This window comes from Staurois parvus, unplaced genomic scaffold, assembly GCF_062004578.1.
Source record: "Staurois parvus isolate SC_StPar_1 unplaced genomic scaffold, SC_StPar_1.0 ptg000570l, whole genome shotgun sequence".
Lineage (NCBI taxonomy): Eukaryota > Metazoa > Chordata > Amphibia > Anura > Ranidae > Staurois > Staurois parvus.
Genome location: NW_028318366.1, coordinates 768,359 through 790,033, shown reverse-complemented (window position 1 = coordinate 790,033; position 21,675 = coordinate 768,359). Strand labels below are relative to the sequence as shown.

General features: G+C 46.7%; 2 protein-coding genes across 2 annotated transcripts in view; both read right to left on the bottom strand.

The window, feature by feature from the left end:
- Nucleotides 1-17,132, bottom strand: part of LOC149450581 (uncharacterized) — a 90,958-nt gene extending 73,826 nt beyond the window's left edge. Inside the window, exons 1-2 of the mRNA XM_089691705.1 lie at nt 16,943-17,132; nt 82-1,223 (exon numbers count right to left, since the gene is read on the bottom strand). Of these exons, the coding sequence (XP_089547831.1) occupies nt 82-1,223; nt 16,943-17,132 (1,332 nt within the window). The remainder of the gene's footprint in view (nt 1-81; nt 1,224-16,942) is intronic.
- A 1,668-nt stretch (nt 17,133-18,800) lies between these two features.
- On the bottom strand, nt 18,801-19,832 carry LOC149450580 (uncharacterized). Its single transcript, XM_089691704.1, has one exon. The coding sequence runs from the start codon at nt 19,785-19,787 to the stop codon at nt 18,801-18,803; it is 987 nt and encodes a 328-aa protein (XP_089547830.1). The 5' UTR covers nt 19,788-19,832.
- Nucleotides 19,833-21,675: the final 1,843 nt, after the last annotated feature.

Below are 21,675 nucleotides of genomic sequence, written 5' to 3'. Positions count from 1 at the left end.
TGGGTTGTGTGGGGACCCCTGATGTACAGGAAGACAGGACTTCAGTGAGGAACATTTCCCTCACTCAGGACAGGAAAGTGGCTTCTCCCCCGTGTGAGATCTCCGATGTCTGTAAAGATTGGAGTTCTGTGAAAAACATTTCCCACACTCAGCACAGGAATACGGCTTGTCTCCCGTGTGAGATATCTGATGTTCATGAAGATTGGAGTTCTGTGAAAAACATTTTCCGCACTCAAGACAGGAATATGGTTTCAACCCTGTGTGAGATCTCTGATGTCTGCAAAGATGGGACTTGTCTGAAAAACATTTCCCGCACTCAGGACAACAATACGGCTTCTCCCCCGTGTGAGATCTCTGATGACTATGAAGTTTGGACTTCTCTGAAAAACATTTTCCACACTCAGAACAAAAAAACAGCTTTTCCCCCGTGTGAGATCTCTGATGTCTGTAAAGACTGGACTTCACTGAAAAACATTTCCCGCACTCAGGACAGGAATACGGCTTCTCCCCAGTGTGAGATCTTTCATGCACATTAAGCTCTGATTTATGCTGGAAACCCTTCCCACACTCAGGGCGAGAATACAGCTTCTCACCTGTGTGAGATTTCTGATGTGTGTAAAGATGGGACTTTTGTGAAAAACATTTCCCGCACTCAGGACAAAAATATGACTTCTCCCCCGTGTGAGATAACTGATGTCTGTAAAGACTGGACTTCACTGAAAAAAATTTCCCGCACTCAGGACATGAATAAGGCTTCTCCCCTGTGTGAGATCTCTGATGTGTGTAAAGATGTGACACTTTTGAAAAACATTTCAAACACTCAGAACAGGAATAGGGCTTTTCACCCGTGTGAGATCTTTTATGCACATTAAGACTAGATTTAGATTGGAAACATTTCCCGCACTCAGTACAGGAATATGGCTTCTCCCCTGTGTGAGATCTTTTATGCCTATTAAGATTGTATTTATAATGGAAACATTTCCCGCACTCAGGACAGGAGAAGCTCTTCCCTGTTGGAAGGTCGGCCCGGTCCCGCACAGTCTGAGGTTCCTCAGGATACGAGGAATCCAATGGTCCATCTACACTGGGTGGTGCCGGATGGACATTGGAGGGAGCCGGGTTTTTTCCTGGACTATACTGTGTGATGTCCTCATCTTCTACTTTCCAGTCTGGAGACAAAGTGAGACAATCCTCGGAGGTTTTCCTCATCTCCCGGCCATGGACTAAAATACAAAGACAAAGAGGATTACTAGACAGGAGCTGATTGGTTCCCCCAAACCAGGACTCCACCCACATCAGGCAGCTTGGTCTCTGAGGAGTTTACAATTCCACCCTCAAGGAAACTAGGAAATGGCTCCTCTGATCTCCTACCAGGTCATTTCTTTATTCATGGACCTTAGTCAGAGAGTGAGGAAACAACCAGAACTGTCTTTTATAGGAGGGACAGTGATGAGGGGATTATAGGACGAGGGTCCCCACCCCCTCTATCACTCATCGCCATCTTCCCAACACAAGAAGTACTGCACTTCCTTATTTACTCCATGATTTAGTCATGAAGAACAGCGGGGCTGAGCCCCACCAGAGGTCAGAGAGTGAGGATGGGGGGAGAACAACCAAGATGAAGACTTGACTGATCCTGAAGACCACCATCATTGGGTTATTGACTCCTCCCTCATTATCACTTTCTGTTTAAGGGTCCAAAGTTGGAGGATGTTATCACATTATTATCACCATGTAAAAATCTGTGCTCCAATCACATCATCCGATATAAAATGTCCAGCTGGGAGGAAATGGGGGTAACAAAGGAGAATCCATATTATGTGTATATATAGCAGTGGGGGGAGGGGGGAGAGCAGAAGTCAGGACTGTGGAATGTACAACATAGAGTATATAGTGCAGGGGTCAGGAGTATGTAATGTACAACAGAGTATATAGTGCAGGGGTCAGGAGTATGAAATGTACAACAGAGTATATAGTGCAGGGGTCAGGAGGATGTAATGTACAACATAGAGTATATAGTGCAGGGGTCAGGAGTATGTAATGTACAACATAGAGTATATAGTGCAGGGGTCAGGAGGATGTAATGTACAACATAGAGTATATAGTGCAGGGGTCAGGAGTATGTAATGTACAACATAGAGTATATAGTGCAGGGGTCAGGAGTATGTAATGTACAACATAGAGTATATAGTGCAGGGGTCAGGAGTATGTAATGTACAACATAGAGTATATAGTGCAGGGGTCAGGAGTATGTAATGTACAATATAGAGTATATAGTGCAGGGGTCAGGAGGATGTAATATATAACAGAGTATATAGTGCAGGGGTCAGGAGTATGAAATGTACAACAGAATATATAGTGCAGGGGTCAGGAGTATGTAATGTACAACATAGAGTATATAGTGCAGGGGTCAGGAGTATGTAATGTACAACATACAGTGGATATAAAAAGTCTGCACACCCCTGTTAAAATGTCAGGTTTCTGTGATGTAAAAAAAAATGAGACAAAGATAAATAATTTAAGAACCTTTTCCACCTTTAATGTGACCTATAAACTGTACAACTCAGTTAAACAACAAACTGAAATCACTTAGTTGGGGGAAGTAAAAATAAAAAACTAAAATAATCTGGTTGCATAAGTGTACACACCCTTACACTAATCCTTTGTTGAAGCCCCTTTTGATGTGATTCCAGCACTCAGTCTTTTTGGGGAGGAGTCTATCAGCACGGCACATCCTGAATTGGCAATATTTGCCCGCTCTTCCTTGAAAAAACACTCCAAATCTGTCAGATTGCGTGTCATCTCCTGCGCACAGCCCTCCTCAGATCACCTCACAGATTGTCCATCGGATTCAGGTCTGGGCTCTGGCTGGGCCATTCCAAATCTTCCATCTTCTTCTGGTGAAGCCATTCCTTTGTGGATTTGGATGGATGCTTTGGGTGGTCGCAATGCTGAAAGGTGAAGCTCCTCTTTGTTCAGCTTTCTAGCAGAAGCCGGAAGGTTTTGTGCCGATATTGACTGGTATTTGGAACTGTTCATAATTCCCTCTACCTTGACTAAGGCCCCAGTTCCAGCTGAAGAAAAACAGCCCCAAAGCATGATGCTGCCACCACCATGCTTCACAGTGGGTATTCTGTTCTTCTGGTGGTGTGCAGTGTTGTTTTTGTGCCAAACATATCTTTTGGAATTATGGCCAAAAAGTCCAACCTTGGTTTCATCAGACCAGAACACATCTCCCCACATGCTTCTGGGAGACTTCAGATGTGTTTTTGCAGAATGTAGCCGGGCTTGGATGGTTTTCTTCCTAAGAAAGGACTTCCGTCTTCCACTCTACCCCATAGACCAGACATATGAAGAACACGGAGATTGTTGTCACATGGACCACACAGCCAGGACTTGCCACATATTCCTGCAGCTCCTTTCATGTTGCTGTAGGCCTCTTGGCCGCCTCCCAGACCAGTTTTCTTCTCGTCTTTTCATCCATTTTGGAGGGACGTCCAGTTCTTGGTGATGTCACTGTTGGTGATGTCACTGTTGGTGGTGTCACTGTTATGGCATATTCTCTCCACATGATGATGACTGTCTTCACTGTGTTCCATTGTACATCTAATGCCTTGGGAATTCTTTTGTATCCTTCTCCTGACTGATACCTTTTAACAAGGAGATCCCTCTGATGCTTTGGAATCTCTCTGCATACCATGGCTTTTGCTGTAGGATGCGACTAAGAAAATGTCAGGAAAGACTGACTAGAACAGATGGCCTTTATTTGGGGTTAATCAGAGGCACTTTAAATGATGGCGGGTGTGTACTGACTCCTATTTACCATGATTGTGGTTGTGATTGCTTAATTGCACACTTATGCAACCACATTATTTTAGTATTTTTTGTTTACTTCCCCCCTAAAAGATTTCAATTTGTATTTCAATTGAGTTGTACAGTTTATAGGTCACATTAAAGGTGGAAAAGTTCTGAAATCATTTATCTTTGTCTCATTTTTTTACATCACAGAAACCTGACATTTTAACAGGGGTGTGTAGATGTTTTATATCCACTGTACAGTATATAGTGCAGGGGTCAGGAGGATGTCATGTACAACAGAGTGTACATTGGTCTGTTGCTCAGTGGTCCAAAGTCCTCTTTTCTGATGAGAGCAACTTTTGCATCTCATTTGGAAACCAAGGACCCAGAGTATGGAGGAAGAATGGAGGCACAAGGACCCCGAGTATGGAGGAAGAATGGAGAGGCCCAAGGACACCGAGTATGGAGGAAGAATGGAGAGGCCCAAGGACCCCGAGTATGGAGGAAGAATGGAGAGGCCCAAGGACCCCGAGTATGGAGGAAGAATGGGGAGGCCCAAGGACCCCGAGTATGGAGGAAGAATGGAGAGGCCCAAGGACCCGGAGTGTGGAGGAAGAATGGAGAGGCCCAAGGACCCTGAGTATGGAGGAGGAGGAATGGAGAGGCCCAAGGACCCCGAGTATGGAGGAAGAATTGAGAGGCCCAAGGACTCCGAGTATGGAGGAAGAATGGAGAGGCCCAAGGACCCGGAGTATGGAGGAAGAATGGAGAGGCCCAAGGACCCGGAGTATGGAGGAAGAATGGAGAGGCCCAAGGACCCAGAGTAAGGAGGAAGAATGGAGAGGCCCAAGGACCCAGAGTATGGAGGAAGAATGGAGAGGCCCAAGGACCCCAAGTAAGGAGGAAGAATGGAGAGGCCCAAGGACCCCGAGTATGGAGGAAAAATGGAGAGGCCCAAGGACCCCGAGTATGGAGGAAGAATGGAGAGGCCAAAGGACCCAGAGTATGGAGGAAGAATGGAGAGGCCCAAGGACACGGAGTATGGAGGAAGAATGGAGAGGCACAAGGAGCCCAAGTATGGAGGAAGAATGGAGTGGCCCAAGGACCCTGAGTATGGAGGAAGAATGGAGAGGCCCAAGGACCCCGAGTATGGAGGAAGAATGGAGAAGCCCAAGGACCCCGAGTATGGAGGAAGAATGGAGAGGCCCAAGGACCCCGAGTATGGAGGAAGAATGGAGAGGCACACACTGAAGTCCAGTGTGAAGTTTCCACAGTCTGTGTTGATTTGGGGAGCCATGTCATCTGCTGGTGTTGATCCTCTGTGCTTCATTAAGTCCAGGGTCACCGCAGCCGTCTACCAGGAGATTTTGGAGCACTTCATGCTTCCTTCCGCAGACGAGCTTCATGGGGATGCTGACTTCATTTTCCAGCAGGACTTGGCACCTCCCACACTGCCAAAAGCACCAAAACCTGGTTCAATGACCGTGGGATTACTGTGCTTGATTGGCCAGCAAACTCGCCTGACCTGAATCCCATAGAGAATCTATGGGGCATTGCCAAGAGAAAGATGAGAGACATGAGACCGAACAATGCAGAAGAGCTGAAGGCCGCTATTGAAGCATCCTGGTCTTCCATAACACCTCAGCAGTGCCACAGGCTGATAGCTTCCATGCCACGCCGCATTGAGGCAGTAATTGCTGCAAAAGGGGCCCAAACCAAGTCCTGAGTACATATGCAGCTTCTACTTTTCAGAGGTCCGATATTGTTCTATGTACAATCCGTGTTTTATTGATTGCATGGAATATTCTCATTTTCTGAGATTGTGGATTTGGGGTTTTCATGAGCTGTAAGCCATAATCATCACAATGATGACAAATCACGGCTTGAACTATCTTGCTTTGCATGTAATGAGTCTCATATATTAGTGTCACCTTTTAAGTTGCTGCACTGAAATAAATGAACTTTTGCACCATATTCTCATTTTTCGAGTTTCACCTGTATAGTATAATGGTCAGGACTCATAATATTGGTATTCAGTAATTAAAGGTTCTTAAAGGGTTGCTTGTCTCCCATCTCCTGAGACTGCACTCAGTGACTTGGGTCTGAGACACTACAGACATATCCCTCCACCCGGCACAGCCAGCAGATAACAGAGAAGGTCCCCTGGAAGAGTCAGGCACAAGGCAGGAGACCCCAGTCACATGTCCTGGGTGCCTACATTATGCAATGCTTATAGGAAAAATCCACATTTTGCTGCCAGCTGAACCCCAGAACCTCCATAAATCCAGTCTAGATACATAAATTGTGTCTGCAGCACAGAGAAGGAAGATTATCCGAGAGAAATCCAGGAATACAGGACGGGGAACACAGCTCAGGAAAGTGACCAGGGGATTACAGGCTGATATCACCCAGTCCCCGCCCTACTCTGGACCAATCAGTGAGCAGTATGGGTGGAGGAATGGATTTAGTGTTCATGACCCACCTGTGCTGATCTCTGTAGGAGTGTCCTCCTCTATAAATGTCCCCGTTATTCCATCCTCCTCCATAGACTGCTGATCATCCCTCACATACGCCTCTTCTTCTTCTGCTTTCACCTCAAATTCTATATCGATTGGATCTCCACTCTAAATCAAGGAAATGAGAGAAAATATCATCTGTAAAATGTAAGATTTATGATTGTGACATCACACACAACATCCACACATTGTCTCCACAAGTCCATGTTCTAGATACTCCATCCCACCAACCTTGTAACAGTGAGGGATGGTGTGACCTTCCTGTGTGGAATCCCAGGAATACAGAGGACGGGGACATCTCTCTGGGGGGTTCCTGTAGCTGGATGACTCCACCATGGTGTCCTGGTACAGATCTTTGTGTTCTTTTAGAAGCTCTGACTCCTCCATCCCCCCATCCTCATCCTCCTCCTCTTTTATCTCTTCTTTAACATAAACTTTAGGATCTCTCAGGTTTCCACTCTGAATATATAATAAAAATGACATCAATGGTAACAATGCAGATAATGTACAGATCCTAATGATACTATCAGTGATTGTTCCTCATCTACCTGATGATGGTGAGGGATGGTGTGACCTTCCTGTGTGGAATCCCGGGAATACAGAGGACGGGGACATCTCTCTGGTGGGTTCCCATGACTGGATCCATCTGTAGGAAACACACACACTGACTGAATCCATTGTTTCTATGTGTTTATCAGATGATGGGGGATCTAGGTGGATCCTCCGTACTGCTCTCTCCTTTACAATAAAGTCTCCTCTTACCCGGTGATGTGAGGGGCGGCTGATTGTCCATCATGACGTCCTTGTAGAGATCCTTGTGTCCTTCTAAATACTCCCACTCCTCCATGGAGAAATAGACAGTGACACCCTGACACCTTATAGGAACCTGACACACACAATGATACAGTCACCATCCAGACACATCCCTTGTCTGTTACTGGAGAATGTCCCAGAATTCCCGGCACCGCTCACCTCTCCTGTCAGCAGCTCAGTGATCTCTCTGGTGACTTCTAGAATCTTCTTCTTCTTTCTCTCTTCTATCAGGGATGGGGAGATTTGAGGGGTCCTCTATATTAGGCTTCCATACAAACCAAATCCTTGTTCCTGGGTGCGTCCTACCTCTCCTAAACTGAAGAGTGAACTTTGACCTTTACCATCCAGAAATCTGTCCGGAATCTGTGGAAGTAAGCTGTCATGTGATCAGGTGACGTGCGGAGGAACGGAGTGTAAATAGCAGACAATTGTCTCCAGAGCCCCTAATGGTGGGGATGGATTTGGCGGCGTGCTGGTGCCAAGTTTCCTCCCCCCAGGGTCACTGCAGGTGTGGAGAAAAGCTGTGTAAGAGGATATGGAGGAGAGATGAGGAGGAGATCCAGGAATCAGGAGAAAGGTCAGGGCAAGCAACAGACGAGCGCATCCAAGAGACCAAGCCGGGGTCACTACACAGAAAATCAATCCAAGGAAACAACAGGCAGGACGAGGAATAGCAAGAAGGAGCTGAGAGACAAATGAGAATATTGCTCAGCCAATGGGAGATGATCTCAGCATGACTTCCATCATGAAGGAGATGAGGGGGAGGGGAGGAAGTCACTGAAGGTGACCATAGATCCATGGAAATTCAGCAGGTTCAGCAGGGATCGCTCACATTTCCATCCATGTGTGGCCACTGCCGGATAAAAGCCACTCCCCCAGCGGCTGCAGCCAATAGCTTCAGTGCTGATCTGTGTATTCTGAGAGCGGAGGAGTCCCCCCATTGTCAGAATACAAGAGTGCAGCGGGGAGGATTCCCCCATCCACCTCCAATGTGTGGATGGGGAATCACTTCTATTTCCTTCCATGACCTTTTTGTCTCCGGCTCCCTTAACCTACTAGCAATTACAGAAACCTGACTCCAAGCAGCAGATTCTGCTTCCCCCGCAGCACTTCCCTATGGAGGCCTCCTCTGGACCCACTCACCCAGACCCAGTGGTCAGAAAGGTGGTGGGGTTGGTTTGCTTCTATCCCCACTGAGCACCTTTCAAGTCCCCCCTAACCCTCCCTCTCTATCCTTCTCTTCTTCCCAGACTCACTGCATCCGGCTGTTTTCTCCCATTTCTCTGAGGATTGCAGTGATCTCTCGGCCTCCTGGACCCGTGTCCCGCTTTCTTGATGATTTCTCCGCCTGGCTACCCTACTTTCTCTCCTCTGAACTACCCGCTATCATTCTCAGAGATTTTACCATCCCTATTAATGTCAACAACCCGGCTACATCCCAACTCTTCAACATAACCTCATCTTTTGCATGATTATTATTATTATTATTATTATTATACAGTATTTATAAAGCGCCAATGGTTCGCTCAGCGCTGTACATTACAAAGGGGGACAGAACATGTGACAGAACAATAACAATACAATGCAAAACATGAGGTTATTGAGGGCCCTGCTCTTTGGAGCTTACAATCTAGGTGGGAGGGGATGGTGGCACAGGTGGAGATAGCTGTGGGGGATGGAGTGGTAGGAAGAGTGGAGGAGGTCGGCAAGTTAGCAGGGGGTGGGGTAGGCTTCCCTGAAGAGATGGGTTTTCAGGGTGCGCCTAAAGGAGAGGAGAGTAGGTGATAATCTAATGGGTTGGGGCAGGGAGTTCCAGAGGATGGGTGACACCCTGGAGAAGTCCTGGAGGCGGGCATGGGAGGAGACCAGGGAACTAGAGAGAAGGAGGTCTTGTGAGGAGCGGAGTGTGCGTGCTGGGTGGTACTTGGATATTAGGTCAGTGATGCAGTTCGGGGCAGTATGGTGGATGGCTTTGTACGTCAGTGTTAGGATTTTGAATTTGATCCGTTGCGCAATCGGAAACCAGTGGAGGGATTGGCAGAGGGGGGTGGAGGCCAGTGGAGGGATTGGCAGAGGGGGGTGGAGGACACTGAGTGGAGGCCAGTGGAGGGATTGGCAGAGGGGGGTGGAGGACACTGAGTGGAGGCCAGTGGAGGGATTGGCAGAGGGGGGTGGCTGAGATGGAGTGGTTGGAAAGGTGAATGAGTCTGGCAGCCGTATTCAGGATGGACTGAAGCGGGGATAGCCAGCGGCGAGGCAGGCCAGTGAGGAGGGAGTTGCAGTAGTCGAGTTGTGATATGATGAGGGAGTGGATGAGCTGTTTAGTGGTTTCTGGGGTTAGGAACGTGCGGATTTTGGCGATGTTGCGGAGGTGGAGTCTGCATGTTGCGGAGGTGGAGTCTGCATGTTGAGGAGGTGGAGTCTGCACGAGTTTGTTAAAGATTGGACTTGGGGCTGGAAGGATAGGTTGGAGTCCAGAATGACACCAAGTACTCTGGCCTGCAGGGCGGGTTTGATATTGGCGTTGTTGGATGTGATGGAGAAGTCAATGGGGGGTGGGGTCCGGGTTGGGGGGAAGACAAGAAACTCAGTTTTGGAGAGGTTCAGTTTAAGGAAGTGGAGCGACATCCAATCTGATATGTCGCTCAGTAGGTGTGTTATTCGGGCGGAGACCGAGGGGGTGAGGTGGGGGGTTGAGAGAGAGATTTGTGTGTCGTCGGCATAGAGGTGGTAGTTGAAGCCGTGAGAGTGTATGAGTTGGCCAAGGGAGGAGGTGTAGATGGAGAAGAGAAGGGGCCCGAGGACAGAGCCTTGAGGGACCCCAACAGAGAGGGGGAGTGAGGGGGAGGTGGTAGCATTATAGGTACGCTGAAAAAGCATTGTGACAGGTAGGATGAGAGCCAGGAGAGAGCAGAATCTCTGAGGCCGAGGGAGTGTAGTTTTTTGAGGAGGAGGGGGTGGTCGACTGTGTCGAAATTCGCAGAGAGGTCAAAGAGTTGGAGCACTGAATAGTGGCCATTAGCTTTGGCGGTTAGAAGATCGTTGGAGAGTTTGAGTAAGGCGGTTTCGGTGGAGTGTAGGGGACGGAAGCCAGACTGTAGGGGATCGAGGAGGTGGTTGTCATTGAGGTGAGAGCATAGGCGGGTGTAGACGAGGCGCTCGAGGAGTTTAGATGTAAATGGGAACAGGGAGATGGGTCTAAGGTTGTTCGGGTCATTGGGGTCCAGGGAGGGCATTAGCACAATGTATACAGTCCTCCACTCTGATGGGAATACATTAGACCTTGTTTTCTTCCATCTTTGCACTCCCTACAACCTCACAAACACCCCCTTTCCTCTCTCTGATCACAATCTCATCACCTTCACAGTCTCCTCGTCTTCAAACACCTATCCCTCCAAGCAGCAAACAATTACCCGCAGAAACCTTCACAACTTGAACCCGGCTCCTTTCCACTCTGCAACTGACCAACTCTATGACAGAATCTCTCCCCTGTCCTGCCCTGACCTGGCCACTGCTGTCTAGAAGAGTTCACTATCATCCACATTAGACTCACTTGCTCCTCTAACAACACGAAGCATCAGGCCCTAACCGTTACAACCTTGGCAGACTGAACAAGCTCAACAAGCATTCACCCGATATAAATCTGTTTTTTTCACATACAATTCCTCCCTCCATGCTGCCAAACAAGCAGACTTAGTCACTCTTATTAATACCTTCCACTCCTCGTCATCTCTTCTCTACTTTTAACTCTCTACTTTCTCTACCTCCACCCAGTACCTCACTCACTGCTCATGAGATTGCAAATCATTTCAAAAACAAGATTGATGCAATTCGTAGGGGCATCACCACTGCACAGACATCCATCCCACTTAGCATACCGTATACTAAACCTCCCTCAACACTTTCCTCTTCTGACCTCGCTACTGCCGAAGAGGTCACTAAGGTTTCTTAGAAGCCCGTCTCACTACCTGCCCCCTGGATCCTGTCCCCTCACAACTACTACGGTCACCCTCTTCTTCCATCCTATGCTCCCTCACTCACATCTTCAATCTTTCCCTCTCTACTGGTGCCTTCCCCTCCCCTCTAAAGCATGCGCACATCACTCCCATACTTAACAAGCCCTCCCTGGACCCCACCAACCTGAACAACTTAAGACCCATCTCCCTGCTGCCATTTACCTCTAAACTCCTAGAACGCTTAGTCTACAATCGCCTGAGCTCCCACCTCACCGACAACAACCTTCTTCACCCTTTACAGTCTGGCTTTCGCTCACTACACTCCACTGAAACTGCCCTACTAAACCTCACTAATGATCTACTAACTGCTAAAACCAATGGCCACTACTCCGTACTCATCCCAACCAATGGCCACTACTCCGTACTCATCCCAACCAATGGCCACTACTCCGTACTCATCCCAACCAATGGCCACTACTCCGTACTTATCCCAACCAATGGCCACTACTCCGTACTCATCCCAACCAATGGCCACTACTCCATACTAATCCCAACCAATGGCCACTACTCCGTACTCATCCCAACCAATGGCCTCTACTGCGTACTCATCCCAACCAATGGCCATTACTCCGTACTCATCCCAACCAATGGCCACTACTCCGTACTCATCCCAACCAATGGCCACTACTCCGTACTCATCCCAACCAATGGCCACTACTCCGTACTCATCCCAACCAATGGCCACTACTCCGTACTCATCCCAACCAATGGCCACTACTCCGTACTCATCCCAACCAATGGCCACTACTCCGTACTAATCCCAACCAATGGCCACTACTCCGTACTCATCCCAACCAATGGCCTCTACTGCGTACTCATCCCAACCAATGGCCATTACTCCGTACTCATCCCAACCAATGGCCACTACTCCGTACTCATCCCAACCAATGGCCACTACTCCGTACTCATCCCAACCAATGGCCACTACTCCGTACTCATCCCAACCAATGACCACTACTCCGTACTCATCCCAACCAATGGCCACTACTCTGCACTCATCCCAACCAATGGCCACTACTCCATACTCATCCCAACCAATGGCCACTACACCGTACTCATCCCAACCAATGGCCACTACTCCGTACTCATCCCAACCAATGGCCACGACTCCGTACTCATCCCAACCAATGGCCACTACTCCATATTCTTACTACTTGTCCTCTCTGCGGCTTTTGATACTGTTGACCATCCCCTCCTTCTCAAAAAACTCCACTCTCTTGGCCTCTGAAACTCTGTTCTCTCCTGGTTCTCCTACCTATCGCAGCGTTCCTTCAGTGTTATCTATAATGCTGCCTCCTCCTCTTCACTCCCTCTTTCTGTAGGGGTCCCTCAAGGTTCTTTCCTTGGACCCCTTCTCTTCTCCATCTACACCTCCTCCCTTGGTCACTTGATAAACTCCCACGGCTTTAAGTACCATCTCTATGCTGATGACACACAAATCTATCTTTCTACCCCTTACCTCGCCCCTTCAGTCTCCTCTCACATTACTAACCTACTAAGTGACATATCGGCATGGATGTAACTCCACTTCCTCAAACTCAATCTTTCCAAAACTGAGCTCTTAGTATTCCCTCCAGCCCGTGCCCCCTCCCCTGACTTCTCCATCAAGATCAATAATACAACCATCAGTCCCTCCCCTCATTCCAGGGTACTAGGTGTAATCCTAGACTCCCATCTGTCCTTTCAGCCCCAAATCCAATCACTGTCCAAATCTTGTAGACTTCACCTCCGCAATATCTCCAAGATACGCCCGTTCCTAACCTCGGAAACCACTAAGCAACTTATTCCCTCCCTTGTTATATCTCACCTTGACTATTGTAACTCCCTCCTCATTGGCCGACCTCATCGCAGGCTATCCCCTCTTCAGTCTAACATGAATGCTGCTGCCAGACTCATCCACCTTACTAACCGTTCTGTATCTGCCATTCCTCTCTGCCAATCCCTCCACTGGCCTCCACTCAGCGTCCTCCACCCCTCTCTGCCAATCCCTCCACTGGCCTCCATTCAGTTTCCTCCACCCCTCTCTGCCAATTCCTCCACTGGCCTTCATTCAGTGTCCTTCACCCCTCTCTGCCAATCCCTCCACTGGCCTCCTCTCAGTGTTCTCCACCCCTCTCTGCCAATCCCTCCACTGGCCTCCACTCAGTGTCCTCCACCCCTCTCTGCCAATCACTCCACTGGCCTCCACTCAGTCTTCTCCAAACCTCTCTGCCAATCCCTCCACTGGCATCCATTCAGTGTCCTCCACCCCTCTCTCCCCAATTCCACTCAGTGTACTCCACCCCTCCCTGCCAATCCCTCCACAGGCTTCCCATTGCCCAACAGATAAAATTCAAAACATTAACAATAACATATAAAGCCATTTATAACTCCGCCCCAAATTACATCACCGATCTTATCTCTAAATATCACCCAAACCGTCCTCTCCGCTCCCTACAAGACCTCTAGCTCTCTAGCTCCCTTGTCTCCTCTCATGCTAATCTCCAGGACTTCTCCCATCCTCTGGAACTCTCTACCCCAATTTATCATACTATCGCCTACTCTGCTCACTTTTAGGCGATCTCTGATATCCTCTCTCTTCAGGGAAGCCTATCCTGCCCTCAGCTAATAATGGAATATTCTACTCCTCCTACCAGTCCATCCCCCACAGTTACTACCTTTTGTACCACTAGCCCCTCCCTCCTAGATTGTAAGCTCCCAGGATCAGGCCCTCCTAACTTCTTGTATTAATCTGTATTGTTGCTGTATTGTCTCCCATTATATTGTAGCGCTGAGCAAACTGTTGGCGCCATAAATCCTGTATAATAATAATATTTTTTTCTCTCATCCCGCTGGCTGAACGATAAAACTGAACCATGTAGGCCAGCTTTGGGAGCAAATATATTATCATCAACTCCTCCCCCTGAAGGGGTTCATCTGGGTCCCCACACTATATATGTTTGTATCATCATCTGCTGGAGATAAAAGATGTCACAGTGACTATGGAGGAAGAGGACGGACATGACTATGGAGGAAGAGGACAGATGTGACTATGGAGGAAGAGGACGGAAATGACTATGGAGGAAGATGACGGACGTGACTATGGAGGAAGAGGATGGACGTGACTATGGAGGAAGAGGATGGAGATGACTATGGAGGAAGAGGACAGACATGACGGGGGGTTACTGGGTGTAAATAGTAAATAACATTTTATTACCTCCTCTGCTGCCACTTCCACCGATGTCTCTTTTTCTTTGTGCCACATGGAACTTTGTCTTTATTCCAGGTCACTTTCTGTCTGTACCTGACATCACTTCCTGTGTGTACCTGACATCACTTCCTGTCTGTACCTGACATCACTTCCTATCTGTCTTCCATAGAGACTTCCTGACTGGGTAGAAATGAGATCACCACCTTGTGGAACTCAGAGGAACTGCAGCCCCGAGAAGCGTCCGATAGTGTAGATCTCATTTGTTGCCGCAAGTTTTTGAAAATATAAAAAAAAGAAAAAATGTTTTTGTTTTTTTTTTCGATTTCAAAACCTTGTGAGAAAAAATGAGATCTGAAAAATACTCCCCATGCCTCTTTTTAAATTCCTTGGGGTGTCTACTTTCCAAAAAGGGGTCATTGGGGGGGTTTGGTGCTATCCTGGCATGTCAGGGCCTCCGAAACTGTGATAGGTAGTGAGGAAGTGTAATGAGGAAGTTACGCACCTTCAGGCTTTCAAAGTGGTCATTGGATTTCAGGCTCCTTTATGTGGCTAGGCTCCCAAAAAGTCTCAAACATGTGGTATCCCCATACTCGGTAGAAGTAGCAGAATGTATTTTGGGGTGTAATTCCACATATACCCATGGCTTGTGTGAGAAATATATACTTTAAATGACAACTTTGTGTAAAAAATAAAAAAAAATCTTCCTTGGACTCAATATGCCTATCATTAGATAGCTTAGGGCAGGCATGTCCAAAGTCCGGCCCGCGGACCAATTGCGGCCCGCGTTCCGGACTGAAACGGCCCCACAGGTGAGCTACCCAAATATAGTGATAGTAGTGATTCCCTGAAAGCTACTGAGGACTCCAGCGATCTCTAGCTGCGGCACTTGACATCATCAGCTGGCGCAGGAAGGAGAGCCCAAATCTCGCGACGTCCGAGATCTCGTGAGATTTGGGCTTTCCTTCTCTGTGTGCCGGCTGATGACATCAATTCCTGCTCGACAGATCCCTGGAGTCCTCAGTGGCGTTCGCAGAATCACTAGTGGAGGGCTGTAAGTTATATATTGGGCAGCTCATCTGTGGGGTCCGGAACGTGGGCCGAGGGATCCCAGGTGGTGCGCAGGGAATTACTACTGGGGCTACCATTTATCAATTTGGGCTATAATGGATTGGTGCTCAGGATCGCTTGACGTCATCAGACAGTGCAAGGAGAAACAAAGCCCAAATCTCGCGACCTCCGAGATCTCGCGAGATTTGGGCTTTCCTTCTCCCTGTGCTGGCTGATGACGTCAAGTCCAACGGCAAGAGAGTGCTGAGCCTCCACACAAAGCCACAAGGGCCACCATTAAGGCAGAATATTAAAAGAAGTAAAAAAAACAGAGATTAAAGGCAGAGTGATTTAACACCTGTTTAGATTTGTCATCCAAGTCACAAAATGAAAAGTATGCCGTTTTCAATAAACTTTTGCATAAAATAGTTCATTTGCATTTAATTTTAATGGTTCATCAGAATGTCGGGCAAAATGGTCGGCCCTCGCGCATGTTCACTACATCAAATCTGGCACTCTTCCAAAAAAGTTTGGACACCCCTGGCTTAGGGTGTCTACTTTCCGAAAAGGGGCCATTTGGGGGTGTTTGTACTATCCTGGTATTTTAGCACCTCAGGAAATGTGATGGGCGGTCAGAAAGTAAAAGCTGTGTAAATTCCATTATCTCTCCCATAGTTTATAGACACTATAACTATCACAAAGCAATCAATATTCACTTACTTGGATTTTATTAACCAAAAACATGGAGCAGAATACATTTAGGCCTAAATTTATGATTCAATTTTAGTTTTTTTAGATATTGTTTATGACAGAAACGAGAAAATATTTTTTTTCAAACGCCAAAATTAAAAAGCGCACAGTTGATCAAATATCACTAAAAGAAAGCTCTATTTGTGTGAAAAAAGCGACATAAATTTCCACTGGTTGTTTGTAACATGGGAACCTTCTTATCATCTGCCATAGCCCTCCCCCCATCTTTCCCCATTCCACCCCCCAATAAGTACTGACCTGTCTACCCCGTTATAATTGAATTCTCCCTCCCCCTCCATCCTAGTTTATATACTCCTCCAGCCTTCCCATAAACCCCTCCCCCAGCACAGCAGACCCCCTTCCATGTAGGCGCAAACCATCTCTAGTATATAATATATAAAAGCCAACCCAGTGATCTAGGGCAGGACTCCATTTTTATTCTTCTCCTGATATCAATGGTCAACCAGGCCCCACACTTCATCCATGTCTTTGAGGACCTCTGATCTCCTTTTGAACTGTTTCTTCCATGATGAATATCAGCCATGGAGTATATCTGAGGTGTATATCAGGGTGTGCTTCTTCCCCACATGAGAGCTGGGATGTCCAGCAACATTCATCTAGAAGACATTTCTCGCACTCAAGGTACTAATACACCTCCAGGGTTGTGTGTGACCCCTGATGTACAGGAAGACAGGACTTCAGTGAGGAACATTTCCCTCACTCAGGACAGGAAAGTGGCTTCTCCCTCGTGTGTGATCTCTTATGTCTGTGAAGACTGGACTTCTGTGAAAAACATTTCCCGCACTCAGGACAGGAATACGGCTTCTCCCTCGTGTGTGATCTCTCATGCCTGTGAAGATGGGACTTATCTGAAAAACATTTTCCACACTCAGGACAGGAATGCGGCTTCTCCCTTGTGTGTGATCTCTCATGTCTGTGAAGATGGGACTTATCTGAATAACATTTTCCACACTCAGGACAGGAATACGGCTTCTCCCTCATGTGTGAGCTCTCATGTCTGTGAAGACTGGACTTAACTGAAAAACATTTCCTGCACTCAAGACAGGAATATGGCTTCTCCCTTGTGTGAGATCTCTGATGTACAGTTGCAAGAAAAAGTATGTGAACCCCTTGGGATTACGTGGAGTTTTGCATGAATTGGGCATAAAATGTGTTCTGAACGTCATCTAAGTCACAACAATAGAAGAACACAATCTGCTGAACATAATACTACACAAACATTAGATGTTGGCATGGTTTAATTGCACATAACATGTAAACATTCACAGTGCAGGGAGGAAAAAGTATGTGAGGCCCTAGCTTAATGACTTCTCCAAGAGCTAACTGGAGCCAGGAGTGAGCCAACCTTGACTCCAATCAGTGTGATGATATTGGATGTGTTGCTGACAGCTGTCTTGCCCTTAAAAAACACACACCTGTTTTGGGTTTACTGGTTTCAAGAAGCACTGTCTGATGTGAACCATGCCTCGCAGAAAAGAGCTCTCAGAAGACCTACGATCAAGAATTGTTGACTTGCATGAAGCTGGAAAGGGTTACAAAAGTATCTCCAAAAGCCTTGATGTTCATGTGTCCACGGTAAGACAGGCTGTCTACAAATGGAGAAAGTTTAGCACTGTTGCTACTCTCCCTAGGTGTGGTCGTCCTGTAAAAATGACTGCAAGAGCACAGAGCAGAATGCTGCATGAGGTAAAGAAGAATCCCAGAGTGTCAGCTAAAGACCTACAGAAATCTCTGGCACATGCTAACATTTTTGTTGACACATCTACAATAAGGAAAACATTAAACAAGAATGGAGTACATGGGAGGACACCACGGAGGAAGCCATTGCTGTCCAAAAAGAATATTGCAGCACGTTTGGAGTTTGCAAAAGAGCACCTGGATGTTCCACAGCACTACTGGCAATATATACTGTGGACAGATGAAACCAAGATTGAGTTGTTTGGGAAGAACACACAACACTATGTGTGGAGAAAAAAAGGCCCAGCACACCAACATCAAAACCTCATCCCCACTGTAAAACATGTCGGAGGGAGCATCATGGTTTGGGGCTGCTTTGCTGCCTCAGGGCCTGGACGGATTGTTGTCATTGATGGGAAAATGAATTCCAGAGTTTATCAAGACATTTTGCAGGAAAACGTACGACCATCTGTCCGCCAACTGAAGCTCCGCAGAGGATGGGTGATGCAACAGGACAATGACCCAAAGCATACAAGTCATTCAACAAAATAATGGCTGCAACAGCACAGAATACGCCTTCTGGAGTGGCCCAGTCAGAGTCCTGACCTCAACCCGATTGAAATGCTGTGGCATGACCTTAAGAGAGCGATTCACACCAGACATCCCAAGAATATTGCTACACTGAAACAGTTTTGTGAAGAGGAGTGGTCCAAAATTACTCCAGATCATTGTGCAGGTCTGATCTGCAACTACAGGAAACATTTGGTTGAGGTTATTGCTGCCAAAGGAGGGTCCATCAGTCATTAAGTCCAAAGGTTCACATACTTTTTCCTCCCTGCACTGTGAATGTTTACATGTTATGTGCAATTAAACCATGGCAACATCTAATGTTTGTGTAGTATTATGTTCAGCAGACTGTGTTCTTCTATTGTTGTGACATAGATGACGTTCAGAGCACATTTTATGCTCAATTCATGGAAAACTCCAATTAATCCCAAGGGGTTCACATACTTTTTCTTGCAACTGTATGTAAAGATTGGACTTAACTGAAAAACATTTCCCGCACTCAAGACAGGAATATGGCTTCTCCCCTGTGTGAGATCTTTGATGTGTGTAAAGACTGGACTTCACTGAAAAACATTTCCCACACTCAAGACAAGAATACGGCTTCTCCCCCGTGTGAGATCTCTTATGTGTGTAAAAACTGGACTTCACTGAAAAACATTTCCCGCACTCAGGACAAGAATACGGCTTCTCCCCCGTGTGAGATACCTGATGTATGTAAAGATTGGACTTCTGTGAAAAACATTTGCCGCACTCAGGACAGGAATACGGCTTCTCCCCCGTGTGAGATCTTTGATGTGTGTAAAGACTGGACTTCATTGAAAAACATTTCCCACACTCAGGACAGGAATGTGGCATCTCTCCCGTGTGAGATCTCTGATGACTGGAAAGATGGGATTTCACTGAAAAACATTTCCCACACTCAGGACAGGAATACGGCTTCTCCCCCGTGTGAGATATTTGATGTGTGTAAAGATGGGACTTCACTGAAAAACATTTCTTGCACTCAGGACAGGAATACGGCTTCTCCCCCGTGTGAGATCTCTGATGTATGTAAAGACTGGACTTCTCTGAAAAACATTTCCCGCACTCAGGACAGGAATACGGCTTCTCCCCCGTGTGAGATCTTTTATGCCTATTAAGACGGGATTTATAACGGAAACCCTTCCCGCACTCAGTACAGGAGAAGCTCTTCTCTGTTGGAAGACCGGCCCGGTCCCGCACAGTCTGAGGTTCCTCAGGATACGAGGAATCCGATGGTCCATCTACACTGGGTGGTGCCGGATGGACATTGGAGGGAGCCGGGTTTTCTCCTGGACTATACTGTGTGATGTCCTCATCTTCTACTTTCCAGTCTGGAGACAAAGTGAGACAATCCTCAGAGGTTTTCCTCATCTCCCGGCCATGGACTAAAATACAAAGACAAAGAGGATTACTAGACAGGAGCTGATTGGTTCCCCCAAACCAGGACTCCGCCCACATCAGGCAGCTTGGTCTCTGAGGAGCTTACAATTCCACCCTCAAGGGAACTAGGAAATGGCTCCTCTGATCTCCTACCAGGTCATTTCTGTATTCATGGACCTTAGTCAGAGAGTGAGGAAACAACCAGAACTGTCTTTTATAGGAGGGACAGTGATGAGGGGATTATAGGACGAGGGTCCCCACCCCCTCTATCACTCATCGCCATCTTCCCAACACAAGAAGTACTGCACTTCCTTATTTAGTCCATGATTTAGTCATGAAGAACAGCGGGGCTGAGCCCCACCAGAGGTCAGAGAGTGAGGATGGGGGGAGAACAACCAAGATGAAGACTGGATTGATCCTGAAGACCACCATCATTGGGGTATTGACTCCTCCCTCATTATCACTTTCTGTTTAAGGGTCCAAAGTTGGAGGATGTTATCACATTATTATCACCATGTAAAAGTCTGTGCTCCAATCACATCATCCGATATAAAATGTCCAGCTGAGAGGAAATGGGTGTAACAAAAGAGAATCCATATTATGTGTATATATAGCAGTGGGGGGGAGGGGGAGAGCAGAAGTCAGGACTATGGAATGTACAACACAGAGTATATAGTGCAGGGGTCAGGAGTATGTAATGTACAACATGGAGTATATAGTGCAGGGGTCAGGAGTATGTAATGTACAACATAGAGTATATAGTGCAGGGGTCAGGAGTATGTAATGTACAACATAGAGTATATAGTGCAGGGGTCAGGAGTATGTAATGTACAACATAGAGTATATAGTGCAGGGGTCAGAAGTATGTAATGTACAACATAGAGTATATAGTGCAGGGGTCAGGAGTATGTAATGTACAACATAGAGTATATAGTGCAGGGGTCAGGAGGATGTAATGTACAACATAGAGTATATAGTGAAGGGGTCAGGAGTATGTAATGTACAACATGGAGTATATAGTGCAGGGGTCAGGAGTATGTAATGTACAACAGAGTGTATAGTGCAGGGGTCAGGAGGATGTAATGTACAACATAGAGTATATAGTGCAGGGGTCAGGAGTATGGAATGTACAACAGAATATATAGTGCAGGTGTCAGGAGTATGTAATGTATAACATAGAGTATATAGTGCAGGGGTCAGGAGGATGTAATGTATAACATAGAGTATATAGTGCAGGGGTCAGGAGTATGTAATGTACAACATAGAGTATATAGTGCAGGGGTCAGGAGTATGTAATGTATAACATAGAGTATATAGTGCAGGGGTCAGGAGTATGTAATGTATAACAGAGTATATAGTTCAGGGGTCAGGAGTATGTAATGTATAACATAGAGTATATAGTGCAGGGGTCAGGAGGATGTAATGTACAACAAAGTATATAGTGCAGGGGTCAGGAGTATGTAAGGTACAACATAGAGTATATAGTGCAGGGGTCAGGAGTATGTAATGTACAACATAGAGTATATAGTGCAGGGGTCAGGAGGATGTAATGTACAACATAGAGTATATAGTGCATGAGTCAGGAGTATGTAATGTGCAACAAAGTATATAGTGCAAGGGTCAGGAGTATGTAAGGTACAACATAGAGTATATAGTGCAAGGGTCAGGAGTATGTAATGTACAACATAGAGTATATAGTGCAGGGGTCAGGAGTATGTAATGCACAACACAGAGTATATAGTGCAGGGGTCAGGAGGATGTAATGTACAACATAGAGTATATAGTGCAGGGGTCAGGAGTATGTAATGTACAATATAAATTATACAGTGTAAGGGTCAGGACTCATAATATTGGTAATCAGCAATCAGTGGTGGCCTAG